This window comes from Camellia sinensis, chromosome 5, assembly GCF_055761805.1.
Source record: "Camellia sinensis isolate YWXY chromosome 5, ASM5576180v1, whole genome shotgun sequence".
Lineage (NCBI taxonomy): Eukaryota > Viridiplantae > Streptophyta > Magnoliopsida > Ericales > Theaceae > Camellia > Camellia sinensis.
The window spans coordinates 34899415-34911533 of record NC_138965.1 but is presented as its reverse complement, the minus strand read 5'-3'; the positions used below and the strand labels follow the sequence as shown (position 1 = coordinate 34911533).

The 12119-nt window shown below is 36.3% G+C and overlaps 1 protein-coding gene across 9 annotated transcripts in view; it reads right to left on the bottom strand.

Moving 5' to 3' along the window:
* Positions 1–11131, bottom strand: part of LOC114276496 (leucine-rich repeat receptor protein kinase HPCA1) — a 33197-nt gene extending 22066 nt beyond the window's left edge. For 2 of the 9 annotated variants that reach the window (XM_082868544.1, XM_028218420.2), the window contains exons 1-5: positions 10804–11131; positions 6703–6823; positions 6536–6607; positions 5109–5183; positions 4940–5011 (exon numbers count right to left, since the gene is read on the bottom strand). In XM_082868544.1, the coding sequence (XP_082724670.1) occupies positions 4940–5011; positions 5109–5183; positions 6536–6594 (206 nt within the window). In that variant the 5' untranslated portion in view covers positions 6595–6607; positions 6703–6823; positions 10804–11131. Of the gene's footprint in view, positions 1–4939; positions 5012–5108; positions 5184–6535; positions 6608–6702; positions 6824–7655; positions 8051–9222; positions 9377–10755 lie in introns of those variants that run through there. The other 7 variants (XM_028218480.2, XM_082868547.1, XM_082868545.1 and 4 more) reach the window with 7 other exon arrangements.
* Positions 11132–12119: the final 988 nt, after the last annotated feature.

Below are 12119 nucleotides of genomic sequence, written 5' to 3'. Positions count from 1 at the left end.
CTCTAACAACTCGCCAGACTCTAATGTGAGCTTGATATTAGGTTTACACCTTAACATACCAGTATCCTAAAGTAGATCAAGAGTGTACTTCCTTTGAGACAAGGATATCCCCTACTGTGAACAAGCCACCTCAACCCCCAGAAAATATTTAAGACACCCATGACCCTTGATATCAAAGATTTGGCCCAAATACTTCTTTACTTGACCAATGCCGACATAATCATCGCCTATGAGAATAATATCATCCATATAAACCAACAAGACTACACACTGACCCACAGAATTATGATGGATGAAACAAGTATGGTATGAGTAGCACTGAACAAATCCCATGGAGATGATAACAAAACTAAAGCAACCAAACCATGCCTGTGGAGATTGTTTCAAGCCATACAAAGACTTGCGTAACCGACAAACTTTTCCCAAATACTCCCCCTTAGACCGGAATCCAGGAGAAGGAGCCATGTAAATCATCTCAAGAAGATCCCCATGAAGAAACACAATCTTGACATTAAGCTGATGAAGAGGCCAAGAATGTGATGCTGCAAGAGAGATAAGAAGACGAACAAGAGTAAGCATGGCGACAGGCTCAAAAGTAGCCCTAAAATCCTTGCCAGGAACCTGCGTGAATCCCTTCGCCACCAAACGGGCTTTGTAAGGATCAACAGAGCCATCAGCCAGATACTTAATAGTAAACACCCATTTGCAGCCAACTATGCTCTCCCCAAGGGTAAAGGTACAAGATCCCAAGTGTGATTCTGTTCTAAAGTTGCCATCTCAGCCTGCATGGCCACAACTCATTTAGGATTCTGAAGGGCCTCTTACACAGAACGAGGAATAGACTCCCAACTCAAGTTTGCCAAGAAGGAAAGAGTGATAGGAATCTAAAACTCAATCATAGGAAAGATACTGGGAAATGTGATGATTAGTACTACTCAAATAACCCCAACAATTTGGAGGATGCCGATCTCGAGGTCGCTTATGACGAGGAGATGGAAGGGCCGTATTTAAAGGGGAAGAATACCTGACCCAAAGATCAGAGAGACGACAGAGTGTAGCTGAGAGTGAAGGTGACGTGAGTATACATGCAATGGGAGGGAGGATGGGGGTGAAGGTGGGAAATAAGGAGGGGAAACAAACTCATCCAAAATAGGAACAGGTTGAACACTGAAAGCAACTGGAGTGGAAGCCAGCAAAGGAGGACTAGTACCAAAAAATGGGAGATCCTCACAAAAAGTAACATCCAAAGTGTGGTGGAAGTGATCAGACACAGAATCAAAACACCTATACCCTTTGGACATGGAAGAATATCCTATGAAGACGCAAATGAATAGACTTGTCATCTAACTTAATACGAGTGGGACTCTAATCTTGAACAAAACAAGTACACCCAAAGACACATAGTCGGAGAAGAACCAAACTAGTGTTGGGCACAAGGACATGAAACGGAGTAAGACCATGCAACACATGACTAGGTGTCTGATTAATCAGATAGACAGTAGCAAGGACAGCTATATGCCAATATGATTTGGGAACACCCATACCACGAAGAAGACACCACACAACAGACATAATATGACGGTTTTTATGTTCAACAACACCATTTTGTTCAGGGGTGCGAGGGCACGTAAGTTGTTAAAGAATACCTATCTGATTAAGATGGGAACAAAATTCATTTGAAATGTATTCCACACCATTATCAGAACGGATGTTCCTAACAACTGTACAAGATTGAGTCTTAACCATTTGCAAAAATTAAACAAAAATAGGGAACACATCAGACTTACAGTGAAGCAGATAAAACCACGTGCACCTAGTATGATCATCAATAAAAGTCACATAATATCTATGACCAGAAAGAGCATGGACAGGAGAAGGGCCCCAAACATCAAAATGTATAAAATCAAAAGCACTAGGGGCACATGTCATCTGAGGTATATAACTAGTACGGGTATGTTTAGACAATTCACAAGCCACACAATGAAACTTAGAATCCTTATAAGTTTTATTTAATAACGGAAAAAGTTGACATAAATATTGAAAATTAACATGACCCATACAGGCGTGTCATAATTTTAAAGTTTGAATTGAAAAGACACAAGATATGGAAGTAGGCAAAACAGATGCCTAAAGACTAGCTAAAGTAAATGAAGAAGGTTGGTCCAGTGGATCCCCAACGTAGTAAAGTATATCACGCTCATAGCCCATGCCAAAAATCCTCTTCGAACTCAGGTCCTATAAAAGACAAGAAAACGGTAGGAATATGATAGCACAATTAAAAGTTTTGGCAAGCCGACTAATAGATAAGAGATTATAGACAAAATTAGGAACATGCAAAACGGAAGACAGAGTAATATCGGAAGATAAAGACACAATACCCTTATGATGTATAGAAGATGAAGAACCATCAGCAAGACAAACAGATTGGCTGGTAGTAGTAGAGACTGGAGAGGAAAGAAAGGAAAACTCACCCATCATATGATCATTAGTCCAAGAATCCAAAACTCATGAAGGACTAGTAAACGACCGAACATGAAAAGCAATAGAAGTACATGTGGCAAGGGTGGTAGTAGAGGAAGATAATAGGCCAAGAGAATGAGCAATGAGAGATCCAAACTACTCCTAGAACTGACCAATTTGAGTCTGCAGCTACTGTAAATGAGGGACACTGGGAGAGGTAGGAATAGGAGTGGTCTCCACTAGAGCATCAATGCAAGGAGCTCCAGTGCCTCGAGTGCGAGAGAATTCTTGCCTCAACTCATGATGAAGTTTGAAACAATGAGCCTTAACATGGCCAGGAGCACCACAATGATGACAAATAACTGAACCACTAGACCCCCCCGCCCCCCCGAGAACCAAAATTTGCAGCAAGAGCCATCCGATCAGATACAATTGGAGATATTGGAGGAAGGCTAGGCTGAACCAATCGCCGACGGTACTTATCATTGTCAATGGTGGCAAAGGCCTCGTAGAGAGACAACATATGTGATGTGTTTAAAATTTGAATTCAAAGAGATTCAAATTCAGAGTTTAAACCCATCAGAAACTAGTAAGTGTATAGTCGAGCAAGTCGCTTGGACATGAGAGAGGTCGCGTCTATCGATTACTCAATCAAGCGCTCATATTGAGACAATTATTCCCAACAAGCCTAAAGATATCTGAAAAACTCCGCTGCAGAGAGACCAAAGTAGACTGAGAGGCACGAGCAATATGCTGACAGAGCTCAAAGATTCAAACATCATTATGAACATGAGCATACATCTGTGACAAGCCGCACCATAGACTCAAAACAATGTTGCAATAAAGAAACATGTGATAAATCCTATCCTCCATGGAGTTGAACGTCCATCTTAAGATGGTACAATTATCAATATCCCACTGGCCATGTGTAGAGTTTATCTCAGCTAGCTAGGTAATAGTAGATAAAAGCCAATAAGCCTTCCCCTTCCCCCCTAAATAGAGTTTAAGAGAACGGCTCTAGGCAACAAAAATTTTACCATTCAACACCACACTTGTAATATAATGAACAAGGGTGTGATGAGAAAGAAAAAAAATCAAAACCAACTGGAACGGGTTTTGTGGGTACCTCAGAAAAGGTGACAGTAGGTGGCTCAATCATGGTGGAATGATAAAGGCTGCAAAACACATAGCAACACAATCCGAATAAAAACTCAAAAAGGGAACAAACCCGGACAAACCCGATAGCCCGATGAATCAAGAGAACAGAAGAAGGTGCTTAATACATCAACACAACACACCGAGAAGGGAAAAGGAGAACCTAGACCGCCATAGAAGGGTTGCTGAAGCACTCAGGACTAGGGAAAGGCGGGGTTGAGAGCTACTAAAGCCTCGGTAGGGGTGATGGAGACCTGTCGAGGGGAAAACAGTGGCGGGAAGTGGCTGTCGGGTGGTCTAGAAGTGGTGGGTAGGCTTATTGGGTGGAGAAGAAAAGGTGGGTAGGCTGTCGGAGGCTTAGGGAGAGGGAAGGAGGCTGTCGATGGAGCTAGGTGGTGCTGGGCAGTGCCGACAGAGGTGAGGGACAGGCTAGGGTTTCTGTTCTTTGGCTCTGATACCAAAAAGAATGAAAAGAATGGTATTGGCTAACCTTCGAATGAGGTAGAGCCATGTATATATAATGAATTAATATTACAAACTAGGAAACAAAATAATTAAGGCACTAAATCCGCGATTGTATTTATACAAACTACTATAAATATAATATCCTTATTTCCTAAATTCAACAAAATTTTGTAAAGGAAATATTTAAGATCAAATTATGGAAAGAGCAGTCAATCATTGTGTCAAAAGTATGTGAAAGGTTGTAGTTGATGTCCATCTCATTTTACTGATCATGTCAATCACTTAAGAGCATTGTTGTCAAATCACTAATCGAATCGTGAATTGTTTTGCTAAAATAGTAAACCGTGAATTGTAAGATTCACATTATTTAGCATAATATATGATTTTAGATACGTATATATACCTATAAAAATACACATACAGTGTTTAAAATGAAATAAATATCAATATAACTACACAGTATATATGTATATATATGTAAAACCACATATATCAATATAATTAGTTGATCTCTTTTATTATTTTGTGAAAATGATGCCGTTTCATGCATTATGCAAGCAAAACTGAATCGCTTGAATGGCAGTGAATCACAACTGAATCGTAAAATTCACTCAATTCAAGGTTCAACTACACGAATCAAATAGTGAATTGTAAAATTCTAACAACCATGGACTAAATAATTTATCTGATAACTTGAACTTATACCGAGTTAATTTAGATTTCTGCCATTTCATCATTATGTCAGAGAATGGAATCATGTCACAAGAATATGAACCTAAAATGGCTGATACTTCCACATTAAGCTTTCACATACATTGATTCTCATAGTAAACAGAAATAACAAAGTCCAAATCCTTACAAAACGCTCAGCTGCTGCAGAGATCCTATTGTCTCTGGAATTGGACCACTGAAACCGCAACTAGCCAGCATTCTGAGATGCAAGTAGAAGTAATTATTTTGTAATGGGGTACTGACCTCAGTAATCAACAGATTCAACATAGTATAACAACAATAAAAAAATTTCTTACAGGTTTGATAACTTAGTCAAATTTCCAATTGATCGAGGAAGAGATCCTGTCAAACCGTTGTTGTATGATAGATCCCTATATTGACAAGCTGATAGTTAGAAGTTACTTTTAACAATTCTTATGTGGAAGTAAAGAGGAGAATAAACAAAGACAATTCCAAACAGCTATTATTAATAAAGCAGGGAACACTGTCTGGGTAGTGTTTTATACCACATCAATCAGGCATTTAAGTGAAATATGAACCGTGACACCAATCTAGTGAGTGTCACCAAGCATTTGTGTGTGTGTGTGAGTGCGTGCACGCACATGAGAGAGAGAGAGAGTAGGCATTACAACAAAGCAAGAAGACATATAATTAACCATGTTATTATCCGTGGTGCCATATCCTACATATATTACGTTGTGATATTCTCTTGTGATACAAAATAATTTAGGTCCAAACAAACATTTGCGAAGACCTGAAGATGGATTCCATTATGGGCAAGAGGCTCGTAAAGAATGAAAATGAAACATTGGGGTCATTTGTTAACGTTGTCATTTTCCTATTTTCTGTTTACATAATTTTTCCTTTTTTTTTTTTTGGTAAGAAACAAAAACAAAAAACTTGTTTGGTATATAAAAATGTTTTGAAAACAAATAAAAACAAAATAGAGAAACATGTTTGGTGAGTTGCCGAAGGTAGTGGCCGATGGTGGAGGGTGGATGGATGTGGTGACTGGTGGTGGGGGGGTGGCCGGACTTGATGGCTGGAATGTGGCCAAAGGTCATGGGGTGGCTAGAGAGCCACCAAAAGGTTGTCAGAGGTCACAGTGGTAATTGGGTGGTCACTATAGAGTCACTAAAAGGTTGCTGGAGCTCTCTGGCAGCAAGCTGGCTAGCGGTGGGTGGTGGCCTGACGTGCTGTCACTGTAGAGTCACCAAAAGATTGCTGGAGCTCTCTGGTAGCAAGCCGGCTAGCAGTAGGTGGTGGCCCGAAGTGGTGGGGGAGAAAAAAGAAAATGAAAACTTGTTTTGAAAATAAGTAAAAAGTCTGTTTTTCCATTTCCAAACATTTTGGAATCATTTTCATTTTTTTGAAAACGAAAACCATATACCAAATAAGTTTTTGTTTTGAGTTTCCAAAAAAAATGAAAACAAAAGCGTTAACAAACGATCATAGTAGTCCACTGCTCAATATGTATTAGATAGAGCCTATAATGAGCACTGCTCAATGATAAACAGCAAGGGGCAATTTCCCATTAGCGTCTCACACAGCCAAGGATATTTAAGCTTTAAACTCCATCAAGAATGAAGGCTTTTGAAATCTGAATAACCAAGGAAGCACAGCAGTCCTGAATGAATAACACTAACTGAATGATTCTCTGTAAAGTTAATTGGAATTGGATCTATTTACGAGTGAATAGGGATAGCGAAAATAGAAGACCTACAAAGTCTGTAATTCAGACAACCATTGAATGTCTCCGGACAGCTGACCAGTCAATCCCATGCTCGCTAATGTTCTGGAATTAAAATTTATAGTTAACCTATTAATTCTCAAAAAGTAGAATAAGCAACTCTCCATAAGCATTAAATGTAAAACACAATAGGGACTTACATAGATGTCACACGCGAATTGGTGCAATGAATTCCTTCCCAACTGTTGCCACATGGATCCGACCCAACCCAATTGAGTGGTATGTTCTTCCAAATTTCTTTGAGAGCGTTCAAAGCAGCAACTGCATCGAACATAAATTAACTTTAACCGAAATTTTTATGAGGATTAAGGAAACCAATGCATGGAGCATAAGAACCCAACAATGGCCAGTAACCCAAAAACAAAAGAATGAGCTAAAAGTACTTGTCTTCTCAGATCTTGTTTGACTAAGTACTTTCTAGTTCAAGGTACTATCTTGGTCATTTCTGAATAATCAAGACCATTTGATACTACAGTCAAAGAAATCAAACATCCAAATCTTGCTTCTGAGTGACCACAAAACAGTATGCAGACTAAGAACTTGTTGCTAAACTAGATAAAGATGGTAGTTGATAAATAAATAAATAAATAAAAAATCACTTTGGAAGGCGGTTGACACATAGCAGATATGCAACTATGTATTCTAGAGATTTGATCTACAGCTTTATATTGCGAAAATTTTTCCTGAGATGGACAAAGTTCTAGTCCTTTGCATGCTGAAAGACTTACGGACTGTACTCAAACTTCGAATCTCAAATCTAATGTCATTTGGAATCTAAGAAAAGGCATCCACTAGTGAAAATCACTCAAAAACAACAAAAGACAAAATATATATATTCATTTTCTTTCTTCACCTTTTATCAGCAATCAACCCGAGTGTAAATAAGGTATGGTGTGAAGAGAAAGAAACTAGAAAGAGGTCTAGCATATGCCATCGTTAATTCAGTGTAGGAATTATTTATGTGTTCCTGGAGGATGCATTATCTAACAAGCAAGTCTGTATTCTTTTTGTATTAATCAAGGCACAAAAAAACTAACATATATAACTAGTGACATCAATAAACTAACAACTTGGACACAAGAATTGAACTTACAGTCCAGATTATTCATCTGCGTTGCTACCAGTAAAATTTGGAAGGAAATAACCAGTAAACAGATCTGAATTCTTGATCCCATTATTCAAGAAAGAACATGAACCACTTTGAAACCACTCTACTTGCATTCAGTTCTGCTGTTCATTAGTAGAACTCTTCAAGAGAGTTTTTTCCATGATAGCCATATACTCTCATTAGAAGTATTCAACATGCACATGCTTACAATACAATAGCACGTTGCTCATCCTCAAATTTTCCAACTAAATATATCTAATATATCCCAAAAACACTATGAAAGCTGACCTATACACCATGACCTATTTTTTACCATATAAGAAAACAATAGAAGGACACAAAAAGAGCCAGGTGGGCTTATTGGTTTAATTGTTGGCTCCAAAGTCAACAACATTAACTAATTTTAAATATCAACATTTAGTCTTGGTAGGCTTTCGAGATATGAGTCTTTTTCAAGAAGATGAAAAATTTAAGGCCTTATTTGCAATTCAATGGGCCATGCATGCACAAGTTGATTTTTGATTAGATTAGCCATTAAGCCCTCCTTTCAAGGAATTTATTTCGGAGAAATTATTTTCCTCTTGGGTCATTTTCTTTGAAGCATTCAAACAAGTTGCCAATTGTACATTCTGATAATCACAACATGCTAAAGACATTTTAAGGGATCGTAAATGTAAAGTGAGTCGGTAAATGGGAGGTGAAGTGTATATATCAAGATATTTATAACTTATAAGACATAATATATCTCTTAGACCATATATTATGGCCTTGTTTGGGAACAGGCTAATTTAGTAACTTTTGGCTATTTGGCTAAAAAGGTAGGTAAAAAAAACTTGTATGTTTGGGATGACTTTTTGGCTAATTACGAAAAGATGTGCAAAAAGTAGAGAGAAAATAGAATCTTTGATTTTTTGGTATGAATTGTTGGCTTTTTGACTAATTTAGTAACTTTTTGGCTAATTGGCTAAAAAAGTAAGTCCCCAAACGGGGCCTATATACCGATTTGCGTCTTTTTCGTATTGATTATATTTATGTACTTCAATTCTTCTTCTTCTTCTTCTTCTTCTTCTTGAACATATTTTGTACTCTCTTACATTGACTCTTTGTGTTGATTACATACTCTAGTAATTTTCTTTTTGACTGATAAGAAGCCCCAAACTTTTGCCTCTTTGCCAATATGACACAAAATTCCACTAGCTACGTGGTCTGTAGTTTCAATGGCATCTCAGTGACCATAAAGGTGAATACCTTCTCAGTAACAATAAATGTGCGGCTTCGAATTTATCACCTTCTCACCAAATGTAATTAAGAAATTTTAATTAGCTTCAAAGCTATTCTCTCTTATAAAGGTGCTTCAATGAATGTCCACATTCTGCCACTTTTCTCCCAAAACAACATAGAAGACACAACACAATAATTTAGCATCACATTCAGGATTACATTGGTTAGCTCCATTATCCTTTTCCATGATCAATCCAGTTCTCGAATAATTGCAGCACAACATTGACCAGTAAAGAAGAATCACAACAAAGATTTCAGTAATACTACTCACCTAGAATAACTACCCCAAAAATGAAATGTGATTTTCTCTCGGTGTGGCCCACACCACTCCCAGTTTGAATCTACATCATACATTTTATTTTCTCCATATTCTTTTGGGTGCGTAGATTTTCCACAAACATTTAGGCTGTATTTGAATCATGAATCTGCATAGGGATTTGAGTAGGGAAAGTAAATGGAGAGAAAACTAAGAATGAAATACAAACTAATTTTATTAGGATAAGCTCCCCTCCATACTTCATCTCTCCATACCCGTCCATACCCCTCTTGCAAGCTCTAATGGAGCAGATACAGATGATCTGAACCATCTACTTCATAGGCTTCGCAAAAAAGACTATCCATGCAAAAAATCAGCTTTATCAGACAACCATGAATACAACCATGAATACGGGAACAATCACATTTTGTTTTATAAAATGGATGGTTTAAGTTTACAAGCGTATTTGTCATTCATTTTATAAAACAAAATGTAATTTGTTCTTGTGTTTATAAATGTCTGATATTAATTTTTTACATGGATGACCTTTGCAGGACCTACAAGGTAGACGGTTTAGAACACATATGGGTATGAATTTGGGCCCACAAAAAAGGTATAGATGAGTATGGAGAAATGAAGTATGGAGGGGAGATCATCTCAATTTTATTACACATTTCCCTCCCCTTTTCTTTCCCATCCACAAATCACTACAAAATCCGTGATCCAAACACAGCATTAACACTGTGTTTGGATTGAGTGATTTGGAGAGAAAAGAAAAGAAATAGAGAAAAATGTATTTCTCTTCCTTGTTTGGTTATCTTAAGTGGAGAGAAATTGGGAGAAATAGAGAGAAATGGAGAGAAACTCATTTCTCTCGTAACCCTTATTTTCAATCTTTCCAAAAGTGGAGAGATTGGGAGAGAAAAGAAATCCACAAATGTTTATATTTTCATAATACCAATTTTACCCCTGTAAAAATAAAAGAAATAAAATGATTGAAAATATAAAAAGGTTATTTTGGTAATATAACATAAAATAATTTCTTTTCTTTTCTCTTAATGAAATCTAACCAAACAAGAAGGAGAGAAATCACAATCATTTCTTTTCTTTTATTTCTTACTTATCCAAACAAAAAGGAAAGAAATTACAATCATTTCTTTTCTTTTCTTTTCTCTTATTACTTAAGTAATCATTTCTTTTCTTTTCTGTCCTAAGTTACCAAACATAGCGTAAAAGCCCACTAAAGGAACTTCTTAATTTGGGATGAACTATACAATATACATTCCAATAAAGATTCAATGACCCAACCAAGGAAACCCATCAATCGCAAGAATTCCAGTATGTGAAACAGGGGGAAACAAATAAATATAGAAACATGGCCATATAAAAAGGTTGCATCCAAATATTCATAAACCCTAATTGGGAAAAACTGTAATTAAGAACACACTGTCATCCTTTTGTCCCGCTGTAGGGTTTTACAATGAAAAAAATTCAAAGACGCATTTACAAAAATATTGAATTTAGGACAAAACAAGTAAGAAAAATGACTTGTAGCTCATAAGGGAGGGGCTCGAATGGCCTGAATTTGGTGTTTACCGCACCACCGGGTGAAACACTTGTCTACCACGCCGTGGTTGTCATCTAGTCAACCACGGCTGTCAGACTTCTCGCAGACGACTACCGCGATAAATTTCGAGCCATTCGGGCTAAGCTTGCTACGCAGGAGTGTTGAACAAGTATACATATCAGCATGATCAATCTGAACAAATAGAGATTGAAACAGACCTTGGAAACCTGAGAGTGACACCTCTAAGACTGACGAAGCTGAACCACATACTTACCTAATCACATTAAAGACAACCAGATAGCTACATGCCTGTACTCATTTGTTCCCATGCCTACACAATCAAGGGCGGAGGCAGGTGAGGTTAAGAGCCGTCACGTGATAAAAATATATATTTTAATTTAATCTTTTTAAATAATATTTTGTAATTTTTACATCACTATTTTCTTTACTTTTTTTATAAATAAAAAATGTTTAATTTATCACTTCAAATATTTAATTATGCTTAAAAAGAATTCTAATAAATTTTATAGTAGAGAAATGTTATATATCACTAATATTTTGTCACGGTTTTATATCACCTTATATGACACATAATTATTACACAATTAATAACAACTAATAATATATTGCCATGTAATTTAATTGTTCAAGACGGTGAAAAAAAACAAATAATATATAATAGCCTATGTATATTTTTTGTTCATCTTTTTCTTATTTCTTTCGCTATCCTTACTATATCTCTTTATGTGTGTGCATCTTAATTTAATTTTGTTCTCATATTTTATGAGAGTATATGTAATTATTTTTTAAACCATGATGATCATCATATATAAAATAAATTATTAACAATAAAGATAATGATGAGTTTATTTGACCTTATATTTAAATATAACTTTTGTATCGCACTAATTTTTAGTCCTACTACCAAATAAAAGTTAAGTTAAATTTTGATTTTTGTTAAGATTTTAATTCAAAGGTGCCCCTTCTGACCCAAAATCCTGGCTCCGCCACTGTACACAGTCCTGCTATTTTTTAGGGCTAGACGTCGGCAATTGGCCCGTTCAGTCTAATCCTATTTTTTAAAGAGTTGGGGAAAGGTGTTTTAACGTCTAGTTAGACTAACATTTGTAATTTAAAATATTAATAGATTGAATTTGAAGTTTATACTTTTAACTTAGTTTGATTCGATATAGTTCGTTATTAAATTATAATTATTTATTTATTTAGAACATATTAAAATATATATGTTTTTTAATCTAAATTTTATTTTTGTTAATTTTATTGAAAATCACATTTATGATGATGTGTGATTGAATTTATTTAATAAAATTTTTAATTTATATAC